Source organism: Dioscorea cayenensis, chromosome 16, assembly GCF_009730915.1.
Source record: "Dioscorea cayenensis subsp. rotundata cultivar TDr96_F1 chromosome 16, TDr96_F1_v2_PseudoChromosome.rev07_lg8_w22 25.fasta, whole genome shotgun sequence".
NCBI lineage: Eukaryota > Viridiplantae > Streptophyta > Magnoliopsida > Dioscoreales > Dioscoreaceae > Dioscorea > Dioscorea cayenensis.
In genome coordinates, this window is record NC_052486.1 from 22,086,884 (window position 1) to 22,109,458 (window position 22,575).

A 22,575-nucleotide genomic window follows, 5' to 3' on the forward strand; every position below is an offset into this window, starting at 1 on the left:
ACATTGAAGAAGGCCAACAAGGGATAGTGACATGTTGGCCTAAATTACTACGTTGGCTAATTGGATTGATTAGGCAAATCTGTTCTCTCTTTGAACAATTAACTTTGAGCGAACAAACTCAGGCCATGAAGAAATCATAAAGCCAGATTTACCGAGAGGAGGGTACTGCAAAATAATCTTATAAATACAGTTACACCTAATGTGCATACTAACAAGAAAGTATATTACAAGACGATATTAATATCTACTGCAAGTATAAAAACTAAAAGCAGCATCAGATAAGATGCACTTTCTTCGGCAAAATAAAGCTAAAGAGTTTATGAATCTAACTTTCGTATTTAGTATAAGGCCACCCTTTTCCCACAATCTTTTCCCCACAAGTCACCAATTTCTAAATAAAGATTTTGCATTTGACCAGATTGCATGAAAACTTTTCTTATCAACAACTTTCATCAGTTCAATCAACACACCAAGGAGATTGATCCCAATTTTAACAGAAAACCTGGATCAAACTTGACGCAGCATGCTTGATGAGAATACACATAAAACAATGAAGTAAAGTTAATGCCCATGTTCAACCTTTAGGACAGAATACACTTCCACATTATATAAAAATTGCGTTCTTGTGTTAGGTTCAATGAAGAAGAAAAAAATGTATAAGCAAAATGAAACAAATGCACACATGATTTTTTCCCATCGCTTTCCATTCCTTCTCCTATTTTCCTCAAGTCAACTACACTCTTAAAACATTGCAAAAAAAGAGAAAGAAACAAAAGACAAGGAAGGGGAAAAACTAAATGTACTTGCACAGCATATGGCTTTGACACAATTAGGATCAATCCATTAATCACATAAAACCATTCATCACAGATTTAGCCAACTAGTTGATAAAACAAAATATGATAAAAAATAAATAAATAAAGATTAAAAAAAACCCAACTAAAGCAACAATCTTTATTCATTAATGATGGTAATTCTCAAGAAATTGAAAATAAAATTAAACAGAATAAATAAAGGAAGATAAGGCAAAAGTTTAAACTGGCGGGAAAACACAAATACAGCATGAAAAACCAATAAATTTACCAGCTTTTATTCCTTCATGGAGTAATTTTTTAAGAAATCCAACGGAAAAAAAAATATATAAAAGGATAAAATAAGCTCAAACTGAAGAAAAACACAATAAAAGCATAAAAATCCAACTGAATTACCAAGCCTTATTCTTTCATCATCTAATTCTCAAGAAATTCAGCGAGAAATTAAGCACAAAAAATAAACTAAAGCAGTAGTGATACAACATTCAACATTGCACCTTTTTTTCTCATCCAGTGATCATCGTCCCAGCTCCTTCGTCTGTGAGAATCTCCAGCAGCAGCGAGTGCGGCACCCTCCCGTCGATGATGCTCGCCGTCCTCACACCCCTGCGCCAGCGACCTCACGCAGCAGCTAACCTTCGGGATCATCCCTCCAGCCACCTTGCCCTCCTCCATCATCCTCCTTATCCCAGCGATATCAATTTCCTTCACCAAGCTCCCCGGATCATTCCGGTCCTCCAGGATCCCGGCAACGTCCGTCAGCAAGATCAACTTCTCAGCCCCAACAGCCGCCGCGAGTTCCCCGGCTGCTGTATCAGCGTTCACGTTATAGCCCTGCCCGGCCTCATCCGCGGCCACAGAGGCAATCACCGGGATGTGACCGTCGGCGAGGATCGGGCGGAGCACAGAGGGGTCAACACGCGCGACCTCACCAACAAAACCCAAGGACAGCGGACTCCGAGGAGGGCCTTGCTGTAAGGAGGCGAGCATCCTTGCCGCAAAGCCCAACACCGGTGCCACCAAGCATGTTGATCTCTGCGACGAGGTTCTTGTTGATCTTCCCAGCAAGAACCATCTCCACAACCTCCATCGTGTGAGCATCAGTGACGCGAAGGCCGTTGTGGAACTTGGGCTCGTGGCCGGTACGGAGGAGCCAAGCGTTGATCTCCGGTCCACCGCCATGGACGAGAACAAGGCGGAGGCCGACGCAAGAGAGGAGGACCAGGTCAGAGAGGACGTTGCGCTGGAGGGCGGCGGACTTCATGGCGGCGCCGCCATACTTCACGACGATGGTCTTGCCGCGAAATCTCTGGATGAAGGGAGGGATTCGGAGAGAATGTCGACCCGAGTCTGCGCCGGCGTCGGAGGTGACGCAGTGGAGGCGGTGATGGGCGGCGATGGAGGGATGGAGGATCTGAGGGGATGGAGACGCAAGGGCTTGAGAGGAATCGCTTTAGGGTTAGGGTTAGGGTTAGGGTTAGGGTTTGGAGAGGAGAAGAAGGGATGGTGGCGGAGTGGGATGGAGACTTTGGAGACGAACATCTCTTCTCGTCGTCGGTGAGTGCTAAGTGTTTGATGAAATGCGAGTTTGGGTTTTTATTTGGGGAAAATTCACAATTGGTCCCTGAATTGTTTTTTCGATGTTTAATTTGGTCCTTCTGAATCTTGTTCTCTGAACTATTAAACATATATAAGGGTAGACATGGCCACAGTTCAGGAGCCATCGGTTCCGGTTCCTGAACACCGGTTCCAATTTAAAAAAAACTTCGAACCAGAACCAAACCGCAAGGTTCTTACTAGTTCGGTTTCGGTTTTGGTTTGACAGTTCGGTTCAACCGTTCCAGTTTGACGGTTTAAACGGTTCGGGCTATGGCTTGATAGCCTTTGGCCCTTTGTTAGTGAGCCCGTTGATCTGGTGATGCCATGAGTACCAGAGCTCCAGGAAGCCATGAAGGATGAGGACGACTGATCCACACATTCCATTCTCCGCTATGTGCATGGCTATGCCGTTCATCTCCACTGTCCAATGAGCGAAGAAAGTCACAATGATTCCATCCCGTCTCATAAGGAACTCCTCAAAAATTAGAATGATCACCTTCTTTATCACGTTAAAGATATCTGAGATCGAGCTACAAAAGAACCATCTCCAGTAATCCATCAAAGATGCACTCCGTCCATCTCGCTGCCGCTCGAGCTTGCTTCTTCCCATCTTCTCCATCGTCAGGTCGGGCTTCCACATATGTAGATCGATCTGCCATGTCGCCCTCGGATAGAGATCTAGGATTAGGGTTTCATCGGAGGGGATTTAGGGTTTTCAAGTCTTCAAGAGAGGCCCACCCAAAAGAGAGAACAAATCAACAAAATAAAAACCTAATAAATTGGTTTAATTTGCCAACAACCAAATTTCTATTGGTATACAGGTTATCGATAGAGCTCTTCACTGAGTGGTGAGAGTTCGATTCTCAGATTAGGACATATTTCTAGGAGATGTGAGCGGTGGTTGTGTGCCGGTGGTCCCAGCGCCTATATGTGCGCGGGCCCCGCCCCCACTTGCTCCACCAAGGCTTGTGCACGCCCCTGAAGGTTTAACATGGCCTTCAGGCTGTCTGTTCCTCTTATAAAAAAAATAATAATAAATTGGTTCAATTCAAGTGTTCAGACTTAACCTAAACAGATGATTCAATTTCAGGCCTAACCTAATCAAACGATTCACACGATTCAAAGTCTCAAGAGGTCGAACCTAATCAGATATCATAAGTCATAACATTATTTTATATAATATAATATATATGTAATTAAGTAATTTGATATTTTGAATATTTGATTCAAGTAGAATTGGTGGTTGAACCAAACCTTATATGAAGGTTTCGGTTTTAAAATTTTGAAGCCGTAACCGACTTCATATGAAGGTTTTTGTTTCGATTGTAGGACGATTACGGTTTTTTCGTAACCAGTTTCAGTTTTTGGCGGTTCGGTTCTGGTTCGGTTCCACGATTTCAGTGCAAAATGGCAACATCTATATAAGGGTCACTATCTACGAACCATTCATAGATCAACTGTTGGATTTCAATCTAACGGTTGGATGTAGTCTTAGGAACCCATTTATACTTATCTTTTTTTATTACCACATTTTTTTCAATTGCAGATATTATAAGAACATTCACAGTTGATATATTATTATTATTATTATTATTATTATTATTATTATTGATTTAACTTTTTTAAATTTTTTTAATTGTTTTCTACAATTGTGTTATTATTTATGGAGTCATTTATTTGGCTTTAATATAAATATTAATAATTAAAATGGGTAAATTTTTTTATGTGGTCACATGTTATGGCTGATTTTCATTTTGGTCATTGTATTTCAATTTGTATATTTTTGGTCATTAGATATTAATTTGTTTTCATCGGGAGATCACTTGGGGTTTTCCGGCCAATTTTAAATGACATGGCAGCCGGAAATGCCACGTCACTTACTTTATTTTTCGGATTAAGTAAGCTGAGTCAGCATCCGGCTGATGTGCTCTCTCCAGCTGGGATGAGAGAAAATATTAAAATAAAGCGACGTGGTATTTTCGACTGCCATATCATTTAAAATTGGCCGAAAAATCCTAAATGACCTCCTTGTGAAAATAAATCAATATCTAATAATCAAAAATATACAAATTGAAACACAATGACTAAAATAAAAATCAGCCATAACACGGTGACTACATAAAAAATTTTACCCACAAACATGTTCAATTATATTAAGTTTTGTGAGGATTAATACAATGGGTTTGTGATAAGAGGCTTTGTTGTTACTATACAAAAAGAACTAGAAGTATTAATGCTCTTTAAAATGCAGATGATCACTCTCTTTGCTGTCAAAAAAATAAAAAAATTTAAAAAAACAAATAATATTTTTAACTCATAAATTATTCACATTTACATAGTCATTTTGCTGATTTTAAATGTTTGCAAATCTATGTTATATCTTTCGTATGCTGTGAATCAAGTTAAAAGACTCCGTACCAGCATTCAGGCACAGTCTTTAATTTTACTTTCATTCACTGTTGATATATTAATTAAAACAATCACACAAGACTCAAGTGACTCAATAACGCCTAAATGACCCAATAACACCCAAAATAGACGATTTGCCCAAAGCAATTGTCTCTCCTGGCATCACCCTGTCAAGGCTATTTTTTTTCTAAACATTACATTTTAAAAAAAAAAAATACCAAAATGCGCGCTTAGATGGATAATTGAGCTTTTTCCTAAACTAACTTTTTTTTTATAATATTGTCTAAATAGCCTTAGGATCATTTTATTTGTCAAAATAGCTCTAGGGCTATCACATCAATGCCCAGGCTGACTGGGTATTTTTTTTTATATTTTAACCCCGTTGCTTTATAATTATATAAATAGTTTATTTGTGGCTTTTTTAACCCAATTTTTTTTAAAAAAATTGTTATTAAAATAGAAAATATTATTTGAAAATTTGAAATTAAAATTATTATTATTATTAACATGAGATTTATTAAAAGAGAAATTATTTTAAATTTTTTATTAATATTTTGATTATTTATTAGAGTGGCAATTAATTAAGTATTAATTATTTAAAATTATTTTTATCATTATTAATAAAATATTATTATTATAATGAGACCATTTTGGCACGACATGAAACTTTTTAAGTTAAATTTCATCAAGTCCAGCAAAATTGGTGGCCGGGGGACAGGTGCCGCAATCATTAGCGTGGTTTCGTGACCTAGGTCAAGGTGGCTCACCGATAGCCACCCAGACAAGCTATGTCCCAAATGATGGGGAGCGCCGCAAGTGGCCCCCAACGCATCCAACCGAGTGGGACATCGGCTCGTTGCAGCGAACTGCGGAGTATCGGTTAGCACACTCTGGTTAAAGTCATAATCCCGACGTGATTTATTCAATAAAATAATTTAAAATAATTTCTATAATAATAATAATAATAATATTTTACTAATAATAATAATAATAATAATAATAATTTTAAATAATTAATATACCATTAATTGCTACTCTAATAATAATAAAAATATTAATAAAAAAAATTTAAAATAATTTCTCTTTTAATAAATCCCATGTTAATAATAATAATTCTAATTTTAAATAATATTTTCTATTTTAATAACAATTTTTAAAAAAAATTGATTTAAATAAGCTATTTATATAATTATAAAAGAGATGAGGGGTTATAATGTAAAAAAAATGAATTTTTTTAAAAAATGACTAGTCACCAGCCCAGTTAGCACCAATGTGCTGATTGGGCATTGATGTGATCGCCTTAGGTCATTTTGACAAATAAAATGGCCCTAGGGCCATTTAGACAATATTATAAAAAGGGGGTTAGTTTGGGAAAAAAACTTATTAAGGTTTCAAAGCACGTCCTTCCACCAACTCTCGCTTTGCTCATCCCTACTGCTACCTGTGCTGTGCTGGGCCTTTTCTGTCAAAAAGTGAAACATATGATTTTTGTTTGTATTAAGGCTTTTTCCCAAACTAACCCCTTTTTTATAATATTGTCTAAATAGACCTAGGGCTATGTTATTTGTCAAAATGACCTTAGGGCAATCACATCAATGCCAGTCAGCACTCACGCCATCACATCAATGCCCAATCAGCACCCATGTACTGACTGGGTTGCTGCCTGGTCATTATAAAAAAAAATAATCTTTTTTTAACATTTTAACCCGTTATTTTTTTTATAATTATATAAATAACTTATTTGTGGTTTTTTAACTCAATTTTTTAAAAAAATTGTTATTAAAATAGAAAATATTATTTAAAATTAGAATTATTATTAGTGAAAATTGCCAAAAAAACCACCTAACTTTACAATATTGCCAAAAACACCCCCTTAATTTGACAATCCCTAAAAATACCATCCTTTTAAAGTTAATGATTTTCAAACCCCAAAAGTTGTAACCGGCTATAACAGAGTTGCTTTCGAATTTTATGGACGAAATTGCCCCTCGCATAGGAAGTTGTGGCAGTGCAATCATGTATCTGATTTGAGAGGTAGTTGGGGGTTATTGGTTTGGGTAATCCCTACAGACAATTATTACTTGCACCGGTTATACTTTTTTTTTCTCTTTTCGCCTCTTCAGCTTTTGCATTTCCAAAATTGTCTCTGCCTGGGCATCCTTGTCTCGAAGAAGAACTTCGTGTTCCGCCATTGTTCGGAGAAGAATTCAAACTCAAGTATTCTGCATTTCATCAGCTCGCAGTCTAAGGTCTTGAGCCGAGGTGGACGCCGTTGAAGAAACTGTGTTTATGGTTTTTTTTTAAAAAAAAACAATTCTGTTAGAAAAAGAGATTTTTCGGTGTTGTTTTGTGGTTTTGTTTTTATTAGATGATATTGAAGTCTGCAGGGAGATTCATCGGCTAGGCTTTTGTTTTGGTTTCATTTTCGTCTGTGTACATGATCGAAAGAGATTTTTTTATTATTATGCTGTGTAATGAATACAATGTACGTTTTCCCTTTACGTTGATATGGTTACAGTATGATAATGAGGTTTTCGTTTAACTAATGTGATTGTATTTAAACATTTGATGTATCTGTTTAACAATTGTTGTTTCTATTTAAAATGTGAGTTTTCTGTTTAAATGTTTATGTCTGCATTTAAGAATTTAGTTTACTATTTAAAAAAGTTTACTTTCCGCTTAAATTTGTCTGAATATTGTTTAATATATGGTTATTGCCGCAGGCTTGTGATTATGGCGGTCAACCTAGTTAATAGGCGATGCCGGAGAGATGTAAGTGCCTTGATAACTAGAGTTTTTTAAATAGTGCTCTTTAAGTCGGGATTCTAACATCAAATTTTAAATCTCGACAACGGAGACTATTTGACTATTGTGTCTATATGGACCTCGGCGAATCGGCGACTCTAGCCTACCAACTTGTTCGCGACACTGACACCCCAAGGCAGAAACGAGGAAGTGTCGACTGCGCCGTCTACGTCATGCGGTTTATCGAACAGCTGCTCGACGGTGAAAAGCTACGGCTACCTCAAGCGGATGTCCCTTATTTGCGCTTAAAGTATGTTACCGGCATGCTTAAGGAAGGTAGCACAACCGGCGTCACTGAAAAGGGGGATTTGTCGACGGGGGAGAAAAAAAATTGATATACAATATTGTACAATAAAGTTACCATGTAAATAACATTGTATATCATTTACATATCATAGTTTTTGTTTACATATCTTTGTCTCTGTTTAAATTCTTAGTTTTATGTTTATTTTTTGAAGTTAATGTTTGACTAAAACTATCTCTATGTTTAAAAAATCATTGTCTTTGTTTAAATATCTTTGTTATTGTTTAAATATCATTGTCACTGTCTAAATTATTACAGTTTATGTATACCTTTTTATATATTTACAATACCTTTTTGATTCTCAAAATGTTTAAGTAAAATGTTTAAACGGCAATATCTCTGTTTAAATATCAAAAGTTGACACTCAAATAAGTTATTTTCTTTTTAGATAATTATTTATTTAAAATGCCTAGATGGCGACAGTTTCATTGCAAAATCTACGGTTGAAAACGCCTTCAAAACGTTATCCAATATCCAATGACAACACTTCAGATTGATCTGACGAGGAATGAAGGCATGCCACAACGTTAGGGTCGCTATGAAGTGGAACAGGAGTGCTCGCAGAATCTGAATTCTTGCTAACACTTCAGTTTAAACAGAAAAGTTCAATGTTTTAAACGGAAACATAAAATGTTTAAACGGTAACTAAACATGTTTTAAACGGTAACAAAAATATTTAAACGGCAAGTAAATAATTTAAACGGTAAATCAAATATTTAAACAGAAACACAATAATTTAAGCGGAGAAAGCAACATGTAAATGATAACGTAATATATTTATAAGGTAAATGGGATAATTAAACAATAATTAACTTCTACGACTACATAAACATAAAAGAGAAGAACCTTATAACAAGAAGAAATTATTTTCAGTAGGATACGACAATGGCACATCATCTGTCTCAACAATAAGATCGACTACAACGCATTTGAAGATGGAGTACACGTGACACATGCGCTAGAAGTCAATCTCATTTTTACTGGACAAACCGTTTATGTCCATCAGGTGTGATAAACTTCACCCTGACATGGGAAATATTGAGACCCCATCACTCACATATCTCAACTAACACTGATTCCCAAGAAGTCAGTGCCATGAACATCGACACTCCCCATCAGATCTCAGCAATAGCACAAAACTCTCCATAATGACCTCGCATTTTTTTATAAGTTGTTACTCCCTTCCCGTAGAATGATCAAACTGAGAGCAATGAAGAAATTCTCACTTTATCGGGAAACTGGCAGAACTCAAATCGAACAAAACAAATAAAGTGAAGAAGAAGAAGAAGAAGAAGAAGAAGATGTAATGAGTCTTCTAAACTTTATTTTACAAAAAACAAGCAATAAGGAAAAAAAATGCATAATTAGTATGATAAAAGGTTGAACATGATGTGATCGGACGAGTATTTTTTCACACCATTTGCAAAGGGCAAAATGGAATTTCATAACATAAACTCCACTTCAGTGACTCGATAAAGGGGTAAAAAGAATTTAAACTATAACAGAAGGGTTGTCCGGAGTGTGCAAAAGTTGGAGGGGTTTTTAGGGATTTTGAATATCATGAGCGAAAACAGTAATTTTCCCTTATTATTATTAACATGAGATTTATTAAAAGAAAAATTATTTTAAATTTTTTATTAATATTTTGATTATTATTAGAGTGGCAATTAATGGAACATTAATTATTTAAAATTACGTTTATTATTATTTGTAAAATATTATTATTATGATAGAAATTATTTTAAATTATTTTATTGATAAAATCACGTCGGGCATTGATGAGATGGCCCTATGGCCATTTTGACAAATAAAATGATTCTACGCCATTTAGACAATATTATAAAAAAAAATGGTTAGTTTAGGAAAAAAACCATAATAATAATAATAATTCAAATTTCAAATAATATTTTCTATTTTAATAATAATTTTTTTAAAAAAATTGGGTTGAAAAAACCACAAATAAGGTATTTATATAATTATAAAAGACATGGGTTAAAATGTAATAAAACTGAATTTTTTTAAAAAAATATTCAGTCAGCACATGGGTGCTTACTTGCCATTGATGTGATGGGCATAGGACCATTTTGACAAGAGTAATGCTATATCCTGCGAGTAGCTTGGCCGAATTCATGAAAGGAATGAGGTCGTAGTCAGGTGTCATGCATTATTATCTCTCCTAATTAGCAACATTTTTTTTAGAAAAAATAGCAAATCAAGCCCTACTTCCTCTCTTCTTTCTTCGTCTTCACACCACTGCCAACTTCGTCACCCTCCGTCATTGTCGCCATCGACTCCGACCAACCCCATCACCTGTCGCCCGCAAAAAAATATGGTCACCCATGCCATCTCGTCTTTGCTCTCGCCCGCAAACGAACCTGTCGTCGTCGTCACCCACGCCGACGAACTCCATCACTCATCGCCCGCAAACAAATCCTATCGCCTGCGTCATCCCATATGTTTTTACAAGTTTTTTTTTCTCCTCTGAGAATTATTTTTCTTTTGTCTCTAATTCACAAATTGATAGAGAACATGCTGAACTATCAAGGGCAAATCTTTCCTTGTTGAGTAAAGAGGTTCTTGCTTCTTTCATTGAAGTGTTCTTTTCTTTAAATCACGGTTCTTAAATTGTTAATCTAGATATAGTGATTTTGATGAGTAATTGAAGTAATTCTGGTGAGTGGGTAGTAAATATCAATTATGAGGTTTTTGAATTGGGTCAACCGTTTTAAATTCAATTAGAAATGTTCATCTAATGGTTGTTCATAAGAGTTTTATAGAGAGATAATGCACAGAAAAGCAACACGCCAATGACCAGCTCCGCACCGAAAGCTCATTGGCAGAACTCTTATTATTATTAATGAAATTATGTAAATCATACATCATCTGCAAACGAATCCCAGAATTCATTGAAAATTCATTCAAAATATTGATGTCAACTGAGGAACGAGTGGACCCAATTGCAAGCAACACCATCAGAACAATTTCTATGGTCATCCCCAATAAGATGGTCTACGTTATTCCACCCCACTATAAACACTTTAGCATCAGCTTTCGGTGTGAGTGAGTATGTCTTTGAGAGAGATTAGAGAGTGACAGGGTGCGTTGGCGAGCGACGATGCAGACGCATACACAGACGAAGAAGAAGAATATGGGATGTCGCGGGTGATAGGGTTTGTTTGCGAGCGACGAGTGATGGAGTTCGTCGGTGTCGGGTGACGAGAGCTGACGGAGTTCGCTTTTGCTGGGTGAGAACGGAGAAGGGATGGAGTGGGTGGCTATATTTTTTTGCGAGTGACGGATGATGGGGGTTCGTCGGAGTCGGTGGCGACAACGATGGCAAGTGACAAATTTGATAGTGTGGGATTTGAGATGGCCATGTGAAGACGAAGAGAGAAGAGAAGAAGTAGGGCTTGATTTGTTATTTTGTTTAAAGAATGTTGCTGATTAGAAAAGATAATAATAAATGACACTTAGCTGTCACCGCGTTTATGTCATGAATTCGGCCAAGTTATTCACACGATATAGCATTACTCTTTTGACAAATAAAATGATCCAGGGTCATTTAGACATTATTATAGGGTTAGTTTAGAAAAATCCTAGATAATTACCAAAATGTTAGTGGTGTCAAACAGGGCCAACCTGCCTGCACGAGTTGGGTCGCTGCAGGTTAGGGTTTGCGGCCCGCAGTCCGAGCACGGCCCACGACTCGCTGCCAATACTAGCCCTAAGACGTTAAACGTAAGTAAAAAGAAATTTTGGTATATTTTTGTTTTTTTAACACAAGCGCTTTTTGCTGCTTTTTGAATTTTTAGATATTTTTTTATATGTTTTAGCAATTTTAGGGCAGTTTTTTTATCTTTTGGGGTTTAAAATAAAAAAATATAAATATAATATAACCCATGCCGTAGATTACTGGGCCAACCTCAGGAGTTGATGGGTCAGTGCCGGCCCTAAGACGATTTCAGACGAGCCGTGTCAGCCCGAGCACGCATAGTGCATGGGCCGTGTGGGCCTGGGCCGCCTCGCTTGCCACACCACTACAAAAATGTGCATGCAGAGTACACTTAATGCTATTTTTAAATTTAAAATGGGTTAAAATTGGACAAAAACAAAAAAAGATAAACTTTTAACATATGTTTTTAAATTTTAAAAATCAGTTGTTTTTAAATATTTTTAATTCAAATTTATTCTTATAACTCTATTTAAATTGTGACAGTTAAAACTAAGGTTTTAAAAATCGAACTGGACCAATCAGTTCAACAGTGAACTAGCCACCAGTCCAGTTCACTCATACAACTTAAACTGGATCCGAATCGAGCCGATTATGATCGGTTTTAGATAGACAACCTGTGAACTAGTTCCCCATGAATTTTTTAATAAAAAACAACCCCCCAGTCCCACCATGAAGGAATGGAGATGCACATGGATGGATAAATCCATGTGCATTTATTCTCTCGCCCGGCTCCCACCATCAAAGAAGGACATGCGCATGGGTCCTCCATCTCTATTCTACAGTCTTATTATCTTTTTTTCTTTGGATATTTTTTACCAACTACAATAACAACTTCCACTTATCTTGTTTGTTTGTTCCCGATGTCCGGGATTTTTATTGAAAAATTTAAATTATATTTTTTTTATCTTTATCTCCGGTGCATAGCTTTTATAGATATATATATATATATATTTAAAAAAAATTTCTTTCTTTCATGATCATTATTCATTAGAATAGAATCGAATTTTTATTTAAAATTCAGATTTATTTATTTTTTTAAAAATTTCTCTCTTTTCTTAAAGTAATAAAATTTTAATTTTATAGTTATATTTATTAAATTTCTATTTTTCTATTTTTTTCCGGATTTTTTTATAATTTTATGAAAATTTCTTTGTTTTGAAATTTTATTTATTTAAAAAAAAAATTAAAAAAAAATTATTAAACTGACCAAACTGGTTGGACCGGTTAAACCATGAACCAGTTGGTCAACCGATTCCCTGACCGATCTAGTTATTAAACTCTTTTGTTAAAATCTCCAACTATCAAAAGTTGGGATGGTTAAATTTACAATGGTAAAAAATTATAATTTTAAAATTTATAATTGTCAATAATTATGATAGTTAAATCTTTTGTTTTCATTAATTATAACGGTCAAACTTGTAATTGTTTTATAGCTTAAATAGCATATCCTAAATATAATTTTAATAGTAATTCATTATGTTTGTTTCTCTCGTAACATTTTATTTTGAATATTAATAATAATTTATCTATTTTTATAATTAAAAAAAAAAACACCGGTGACATCACATCAAGCCATAACCAACTACAATAGTTCATCAACTTAGCAACCATTTAACTACGTACGCTTTACCATTCCCACATTCCCATGCAGACAAAGACACCAACCACATTTGAACGCCAACGTTTTCTATCTAAATCCCAAAATATATCAAAACCACAACACATACACACACATATAAGTACACACACAAACAATAACACAAACATTCCAGTACTAAACTCAAAACAATGTCCACCAAACTAAACTTCTTCTTCTTCTTCTTCTTCATCATCTTCATTGTATCACCACTAACAATAATGAACTCATGCATGGCAGGAAAGATAGCAATATATTGGGGCCAAAACGGCAATGAAGGCACACTAGCATCAACATGTGCAACCGGAAACTATGCATATGTGAACCTTGCTTTCCTCTGTTCATTTGGCAACTTCCAAAAGCCACAACTCAACCTCGCCGGCCACTGTGACCCTTTCTCCGACGGTTGCACAAATCTCACTCAAGAAATCAGTTCTTGCCAAGCCTCCGGAGTCAAAATCCTCATCTCCATCGGCGGTGGCGCCACCGCCTACACTCTTGTCTCCGTCGCCGACGCTCGCTACCTCGCCGACTATATTTGGAATAACTTCCTCGGCGGTCATTCTTCGGCTCGCCCTTTGGGCGATGCAGTGCTCGACGGTGTGGACTTTGACATCGAAGGTAAGAAATGAGATAACAGTAATAATCTCTTGGTTTATTAGTATTGTATTCGATGTTAGATGTTCATATTCGGGTAAATTTTTGAAGAAGTTACTGTATTATGATTGATTTTTATTTTGATCACTATGTTTTAATTTGTATCTTTTTAGTCATCATCTATTGATTTCTTTTCACTAGGTTGTCACTCATGAAATTCCGGTCAATTTTGATTGATGTTACAGCCGGAGGTACCACGTCACATTATATAAAAGTATTTTCATAGCCCAGTTGGATTGGACACATCAGGCCTATGATGGCATCTGGTTGATGTGTCTTCTCCAGCTGGAATGGAATGATCTTTAAAATAATATGACTTGGCATTTCCTATTGCCGCGTCAATTAAATTGGCTAGAATTCTATGAGTGACTACTCGGTGAAAAGAAATCCATACATGATTACCAAAAAATACAAATTGAAATACAGTGATCAAAATGAAAATCAGCCATAACACAGTAATCTCTTAAAAAAATTTATCAGTTCATATTCTCATCAAGGAGAAGGTAAGGTTTGAATCTTCTCTTATACAAGTAAAGGTATTGGTGTGTTAAGATATTAACTATGCTGACTATTTAGATTTTTTTTTTTTTTTTAAACAGGTGGCAGCCCTGATTATTATGGTGATCTAGCTAGATTTTTGAAAGATTACCAGAATAATAATGAAATTGAAGGGAAAAAGAAGGCAAGTGTATTTGTCAGCTGCACCACAAATGTCCATACCCGGACCAGTGGATTGGGAAAGGGTTGGAGACAGGGTTGTTTTGATTATGTTTGGGTGCAGTTCTATAATAACCCACCATGTCAGTATCAGTCTGGTGATGTTACTAATCTTGATGATGCTTGGAAGCAGTGGACGGTAGGGATCACTGCAAAGAATGTATTTCTTGATTTAGCCGGCGGCGCTGGAGGCTGCCGGAAGTGGGTTTATTCCGGTGGAGGATTTGAGTTCAAAGGTGTTGCCAATGTTGAAAGGGAGTGAGGAAGTATGGAGGGTGATGCTTTGGTCTAAATATTATGATGATCAGACTGGGTATAGTTCTGCTATCAAGAATTATGTTTGATTTTTGTGTCTGTGTTTTGTGGCTTTACTTTTCATGTGTCTGTTTTTGTGCTTGTTTGGTTTATTGTATAAATAAAAGTTTTTTTTTTAAAACAAATGTGGATAAGTCATATCTCAGGTGCAAAACATGAGCAGGCACATACTTGTATGTAAACGGAGGTCGAGACACAAATACATTATACGAAGAACATGTTACCAATAAACCAAATGAGTACAGACAGATTTGTATACAAATTAAAATTCAAACTGAATTTCTCAGTGAGACACGAACAGACCGATACAATAAACCAAACGATAATTAATGTATAATTTTTTTTAGTACACTAAAAATCCTAAAAAATTAAATCTTTCGCGTGTTTTCGAATCATATTTATATGACTCATACTCGGGCAACCCAAAACATCTACACATCTATACTTCGGCCAACCGATGGTGCATTTTAATAATAATAATAATAATAATAATAATAATAAAATTATTGTTATTATTATTATTTTCACTTACAAGTAAATTCAAATTCATGCAAAATAAATAATTCAGACAAAATTTTATATGTTTTATACCCTTTGAACTACTATAAAAAGGTCACATACACTTGATACAAGCAAAAGTTTATCAGTGTTAGTAAGTTATACAATAAATCATTTGAACATTTTTTTTTGTCACTTTCCTTGGCATAAAGAAAAATTAAGCACATTGCTATAATTACAAACAAACCAAATCTGAAATAAGAATACAGAAACTATTATATATATATATATATGTAAATGTATATAAATACACAAATAATAAGTCCGCCTCTGAAGCAAATAAAACCCTAATTAAAGACAATAATTATTGACTAATTTAGAGCAAACCATGGATATTAATTTGAAAGGAAGCTTCATCTTCCTATTCAGCGTAGTTGATTATCATGCACAGATTATAAGCACATCATTAAAAGAAGAAAACCATAATCCAGATAAGTATCTGTATTTACAATAAATTATTTTCATGTACAATGTATACTCTTGCTTTTAAATACCAACTGTTTCTGTAATTCTTCAACCTTGCAATGCCTGCTAAAAAACAAAAAAGATCACATTAGGCAGGGCCAGCAATGTCAATGGCAATGGATTTATTATAATTTGGAGTTTTTTAAAAAGTTTTGTGAAATCAAAAGCTCTGATTTTCTTGAAAACATGAAAATCTTTTTCTGTTTTGGTTTAACATTTTTATGAACTAATGGAAAACACAGGATGAACAATCCCTGATAAGAGTTTCAGTGCAAATGCATTTCATAAGCAATTCACTAAAAACAAACTGAATTTAATCTCTACATTATGGTTTTCTACTAAACATCCAATAACCAGAATTACGGTGGAATTAATAAAACAGAAAACAACTCCCAAGTCCCAAGTAAGATATCTGCTTCAAACAAGCTTCTCGACTCTGGTTAACCTCGTAATCCTAATACGCCGAAGTAAACCTTCAATTTATGTTGTTAAATAATTACTCTTTGGTTATTTGTCCATAAGTCTTAACCTAAAGTGGCATCATAACTATCAATTGCATGAAACCAACAACATATGCACCGCAGTGCCAGGCGTCAGTTTGAACACCATATGTACAAAAAGGATCATTCTATGTTATCAACTGAAAATCTTCACAAAATAACTGTCAATTGACATGATTTTCAAGTATGTATTTGGGGATCAACCTCAACATGGACATGGCAAGATATCACATGTAAAGCAGTATCTTAATCTACTTGTGCAAAACGTTCACATGACAATTACAAAATTGTCAGGCCTAGGAAAAGTAAACAACAGTGTAGTGGTTAAAGAGAGTCAAATTACAACAAGAGAACACCAGTAGCAACGAGAGAGAGAGTTCAATCAACACACCTGTTATTAGCTGCTTGAACTTCCAAGGTCAAAATCCATAGTGTAATCATATTCAATAGTTGGAATCACTGAGGCCATAAATTTCAGGAACAAGAAAAGGTACCTGAACAAAAATAGTAATAAGAATCCATACAAAAATTTTAGACTGTATCAATTGAAAATGAACAATGCAAATGAGGATTCAAGAAAATTTAATATGCCCAAAAATTAAATTCAAATAGCAAAAAATGTGGATTTTTGTATCTGAAGACGGGAATATTACTTGTCAACTTCAGGTTCAACTCCACGTGACATTAAAACATCAATGATCTTTTTCATCACAGCTCCATGCCGGCATGGATGTACAGACGCATGCTTCCCAGGCAAATGAGGATGATCCTCAATGGTCACCTGTATGTTGTCAAATGTGGTCAATTTAAATTACCAACGCATATAAAAGAACCTGATGGTTTGGCACTTCCATTGTCCATCTCGAAAGAAAGTCTTCTTAAGCTATATGGCCCACTGATAACATGACAAACAATCCAACCAATAAAAAATTGATGATAACCCATTATCGATAACCCATTATCAAAAAGACAGATCTGAAGTTGGATGACAAAAATCATTAGAAAGCACTGTAGGCATCAATTACAGGACTAGCAACCATGCAAAAGATGTGTACTATGGCAAAAAACAAAAAGCAGGCAGAAATCTCCCATTGAACTTCATAAATGGAATGCATAGTTTGCAAAAATTTGAGGATATTACAATGGCAAGCTAAACCACAAATACCATATACATTTGATGCCTGAACACTGAACCTTTGAAGGATTAACACACCATACACTAATAGTAAGTCATGACGATTAATTGACTTGTATAATCAATCATGTGTCTACCAAGCACTCACATCAATATAAACTGGCAAAATCGAATAATTAGGCCAACCAACAACAAATCAAAAGTCGCATGAATGACAGCCAACTCAGACAAATGGAAGTGAGTTTTGAAAATATCATTATAAATCCTCACAATTGGGATAAAATGTCCCATAGGATGATAAGTGTTTTAGTTAGTATCAAGCAAAGCAATTTGAAGAAAACAAATTCATATAACAAACTCACTGTTTTATGAGCATGATCTTGGCTAACATCTTCGAGGACAAGTTCAGGGTTGTAAAGGCATCCTTGACTGCAGGAAACAAAAAGTTGAAAAGGTCAATGGCCCAGCTTTAAACAATATCGTACCAATTTATAAATTCCTCCATAATTAAATTAAATCAACCTAAATCACTAAACACTTTACAAAATGCATCTAGGTTTGACATAAAAACAAGAAAGCAAAAAGATAGCTCTATAGAGGTCAACAACCTACTTTGTCACCAAAGAATGCAAAAGCATGATGACTGATACCCACTTCAGCCTAGGCTATTCATGAATTTTTCATCAAACACATCAATAGAAAATATCCTACTTTTACAAATTACTGTGGCTGAAAACAGTCATTCTACCATATGCACATGAAAATGACTAAAAACCATAACAGCTAAACACTCTATAATAGTAGCTTAAACATAAAGTGAAGCAAAATTCCTGTAGTATATTGAGGGCTTCTTCACTGCAGTCAACTTCTGATAATAATAGCAATATTTGAGTCATGGTCTCCACAACCTAATAAATAAGCCCTTTTCTTGAAACATTACATGAAGGAACAATAACTTTTTCCATTGACCTCACTACTGGGAATATTGACCCTCCATTTGTCTACCATGTAAGTGCAGCATGCTCAAAAACACTATAAATTTCACAGACTCAAAACAACTACTCAATTGTTAGAATCTAAAGTACACTAACCTCATCATATCCAGTGAGCCATACCCGTGGAGTTTGGTAGTATTTATCATACCTGCAATAAAATAAAAATTATAATAAATAAACAAAAGAAAGAGGACAGACATGTAGAAGAAAAAAAGAGCTGGATAGCATAAACGAATGATGACCAAAAACCATTATAAAGAAACCTAAAAAAGAAGGAAAACATTTAAGTTGCTTTAGGGGTTTAAATATAAGAAAACGAATAAGGCAGGAATGAACAAAAAATATTCCTCAAAGCAGGGACCTTAGAGCAACATGAAGGTAAGGCTAAAGACTATGAAAACACAATTCCTCAAAAAGGGGTTTTGTTAGGAAGAAGAAAAAGCTACAAATAAAAACCAACTGTGTGATAACACTGGGAGCACAAAACTGAGTCAGCAACTGATAACCGATTTGATTCAAAAGTACAATGGCATGACAATACATGTAACTGAATGATAAAAAGGCTTTGATACCGGGAGTCCACATAAACAAATGGTTAACAATAAGGCAGAGAATAATAACCCAAACACAATTTTAAAAAAGCCACCTAGAAATCAGCATTGCTATCTTCCAAGCACTCTAACCCTAACAAAGAACCTAAACAAATTTTTAGCATTAACCATGCCTTTGGGGCATTAAGGTCTACCATTCTCATCATAGGCCATGCAATGTCTGGTAAATCTACCCAATTTTTGAAAAAATAACTACAAGAATAGCAGAAGAATAGATTTCGAACAAAATAATTTCTTACGTGATGCTAACATCGTATGTTCGTGTTCGAAGAATATTTTCATCCTCTGGTTCATGCGCAACAAAATATTGATTCCGGAGGGTAGCCTGCAATTAATTCAAAGACAGACATAGTTAATTAACTTAGCCAGATCAACAGAAGAAAATGAACAGAAAAAACCTAACAACATGCAGCTGACATTCGTCCTAAGTATCAAGCCTCTCCTCATCAGATATGAGCTAATAATGCATCTTCATTATGCAAGACATCATAACTATTATCATTTGTAAGCACCACCTTTTTGCCATGATAATACAGAAATTTATTTCCCCACATCATCTCCATATACTTTAACTGGAGCACCACGTACAATAAGGATATCCTTATTCCATCCATGTCTTCAAAAGAAAAACATGTCTCAATTGGTTCCCACTATATGTTCCTAATTACCATATAATGTCTGCAGAAGTAACTATAGACCTCCTATTCCTCTCATAAAAACCAATCAATATAACATCCTCTCATTACAAGTCTAAAGTTTTTTTCTACCAGACATTATTCAACTACCTCCCCATTAAAAAATCTATTCTACATATCAACATATCTTCTCATGTGATTGCCGCCAGAAAAGATCAAGGGCTCTAATAATGACTTGGTGCAAGCCATGAATCTACTGTTGCAATATATTATGACTAAGCTATACAGAATCAACAAAGACAGTGATAAAAAAAAGAGAAATGCATTGAGGGTGATAGAATATGTAACAGAAAGAGATTATTTTCCTTTATTTCACTTTTAGCCCTTCCTCTCATCAAGCAGCACCTCCATAAAAATAATTCAAAAATACAAAACATTCGGATTGGCAAGTTCTTCATGATCATGAAAGTAACTATCCCCATGTTGATTCATAGATTAGTAAATTCATATAAGAGAATAGTCACATCAAGTAGGCCTACTTTCCTGAATCCATGAGAATTTCCTCACTTTATAAGAGAACTTGGAAATACAGAAATAGTTGTTGTTTGATCATCATGCATTTATATGTTGCTTTTAACATGCCCCAGAAGGCCATCAAAATATCAAATACATAAAGCAAAAATTTTACATTAGCCTATACCTGGATCTTGTATAGTTGGATAACTCATATTTACCAACAAAAAAAATTGTTTTATTTGCACATGAACAAATGATATGATGGACCTCAATGTGAAAGATACTTGATCATTATGACCACAATCTTACCATTGTCACCATCAGGGATGTAAACTGACTAATTTTTACAATAGCTAATATGATTCAATAACATATCATTAGCCCATTATAACAACAACTATTTCCCTCAGAAACATTGCAACACCATCAAAAAAAGAGAACAAGATATCAAGGAACATCAATTAAAAAAAAATATGAGGAAACGTACCGGATCATCTGGTTCAACTAAGTTCCCAGAATCATCAAAGTCAGCCATGTCAGGTATGTCATCATCCTCCTCACCACCAAAGTATGAGGGTATAGACTGAATTGCTCTACCTTTACTGATCTCTAGTGTTTCCATCGAAGGCAAATCATCTTCCTCCTCATTCTTGGTTTCTAATACAATAAAAAACCATAACAAAATTAAAATACGACAAGAAAGCAGACATCTTTAGGAATTACAAAACTAAGCATCATGCAAGGCAGACAATGCAAGACCTTTTGGTTTCCCATGCGTCGCAAGCCATCCATCATTATCTTCATTATCAAGAAGAACCTCCCCTCCTGCTGCCTCGTACTCCTCTTCCACCGCATATGCCCTCCTTAGGCAAGGCACTATTTATCGAAGCAATATTTAAAACAAATCACAATCTAAGCTCCACGATGCAAAATTTAAACAGTCTAATTGTCAAAAACATTGAGATGCTAATTTTGTGAAAAAAACAAAATCCTCATCATACAAATTCACCATAATCTCAGAAATTAATGAGAAAATCAACCAAAAAAGGTTAAAATTTGAGGGTTTCACAAACCGTTCCGGGTGATGAGGTATTGCTTGTCAGCAGGCAAAAAGGATTTCCTTTTACTGGGTTCTCCCGCTTCCCTGCAACAAGAAACCCACAACAAAGGGACATTAAAATCGTGAAACCAAAAGGGAGTGGAACAAAGAGGAGAAGAAACAAACCAAGACCAAGTAGGACACTTGGACACAAGATTATCGCCGGCCTTGACGAACTCGTGGACGCTAAGAACCCCTTTCTCCTTGAAAGCCGATACCATGCGGGGGCCCGTCATCCGCTCCACTGTCTCCTTGAACGCGTCGTGGAGCCTCTGCCTCAGCACCATGATCGATGATCAATGATCGATTCAGGCTCCGATCTCTTCGATCTCTTCGATCTCGGGCTTCAATGGGGGAAAGAGAGACTTCGATCTCGGGCTTCAAAGGGGAAAAGAGCTTCTTCTCTCAATCTCTTCGCTTCTTAAAAGAAAGCTCTTTTGGGGAGCGAAGCGAGGACGGTGAATTTGGGGGGTTATGATAATTGAGATGGGATGATCTGAACCGTTGATTCGGTGTTTTGTTTGCACGGACGGTTTGATTGGGATCTATTGGAACGGGATCGATATGGCATTAGAAAGAGCGTGGCTTCTCTTCGAAGGAACAAGTGTATCTAGTTTAGGGAGGTTGGATCCTGTGTAGCTATCTGAACATGGAATAGAGTTATGGACGCATGGTTGTTTGACACGTGGATAATCTAATGCGGATCGGGTTTGGAAGGGGTTCTAGGCTTAGTATTGTCTGTAATTCACTAATTCGATGCATTCTCTGTTGACTGGTTTTTTTTACATATAAAACCTTATAATATTTATCATTTGCTAATATTTAAAAATAAAATAAAAATACCCCTTAAGGGCCTTAACTAACCTTTTTTTGTGTATTTACTGATTGTAATTTTCAATTATTTTCAATTATTTATAAAATAAATTTATTTTTTTTAAAAAAAAAAATCACCCATGCTATTATATATTAACTCAGTAAATTAAATGACTACTGCAAGAGTATCTCAATTATGTACGGATAAATAAATAAATAAATATCTGTACAAAACTATGATGGCCCCAAATCTTAATCTTC

General features: G+C 35.4%; 2 protein-coding genes and 1 pseudogene across 2 annotated transcripts; 1 reads left to right on the forward strand and 2 right to left on the reverse strand.

Annotated features, from left to right (window-relative positions):
- Nucleotides 1-1,315: 1,315 nt before the first annotated feature.
- On the reverse strand, nucleotides 1,316-2,427 carry LOC120278743 (acetylglutamate kinase-like). The gene is given in 4 exon segments (XM_039285474.1): nucleotides 1,316-1,417; nucleotides 1,419-1,760; nucleotides 1,762-2,129; nucleotides 2,132-2,427. Coding segments are annotated over 4 exon segments (1,032 nt in total). The 5' UTR covers nucleotides 2,355-2,427; the 3' UTR covers nucleotides 1,316-1,318.
- An 11,018-nt stretch (nucleotides 2,428-13,445) lies between these two features.
- LOC120279511 lies at nucleotides 13,446-15,048 on the forward strand (annotated as a pseudogene).
- A 768-nt stretch (nucleotides 15,049-15,816) lies between these two features.
- LOC120279658 (autophagy-related protein 3-like) lies at nucleotides 15,817-21,954 on the reverse strand. Its single transcript, XM_039286581.1, has 10 exons — nucleotides 21,628-21,954; nucleotides 21,476-21,546; nucleotides 21,162-21,278; nucleotides 20,890-21,059; nucleotides 19,491-19,576; nucleotides 18,733-18,788; nucleotides 18,008-18,069; nucleotides 17,164-17,291; nucleotides 16,902-17,004; nucleotides 15,817-16,076 (listed from the first exon to the last, which is right to left on the reverse strand). The coding sequence occupies exons 1-9, from the start codon at nucleotides 21,786-21,788 to the stop codon at nucleotides 16,908-16,910; spliced, it is 948 nt and encodes a 315-aa protein (XP_039142515.1). The 5' UTR covers nucleotides 21,789-21,954; the 3' UTR covers nucleotides 15,817-16,076; nucleotides 16,902-16,907.
- Between the last annotated feature and the right edge of the window lie 621 nt (nucleotides 21,955-22,575).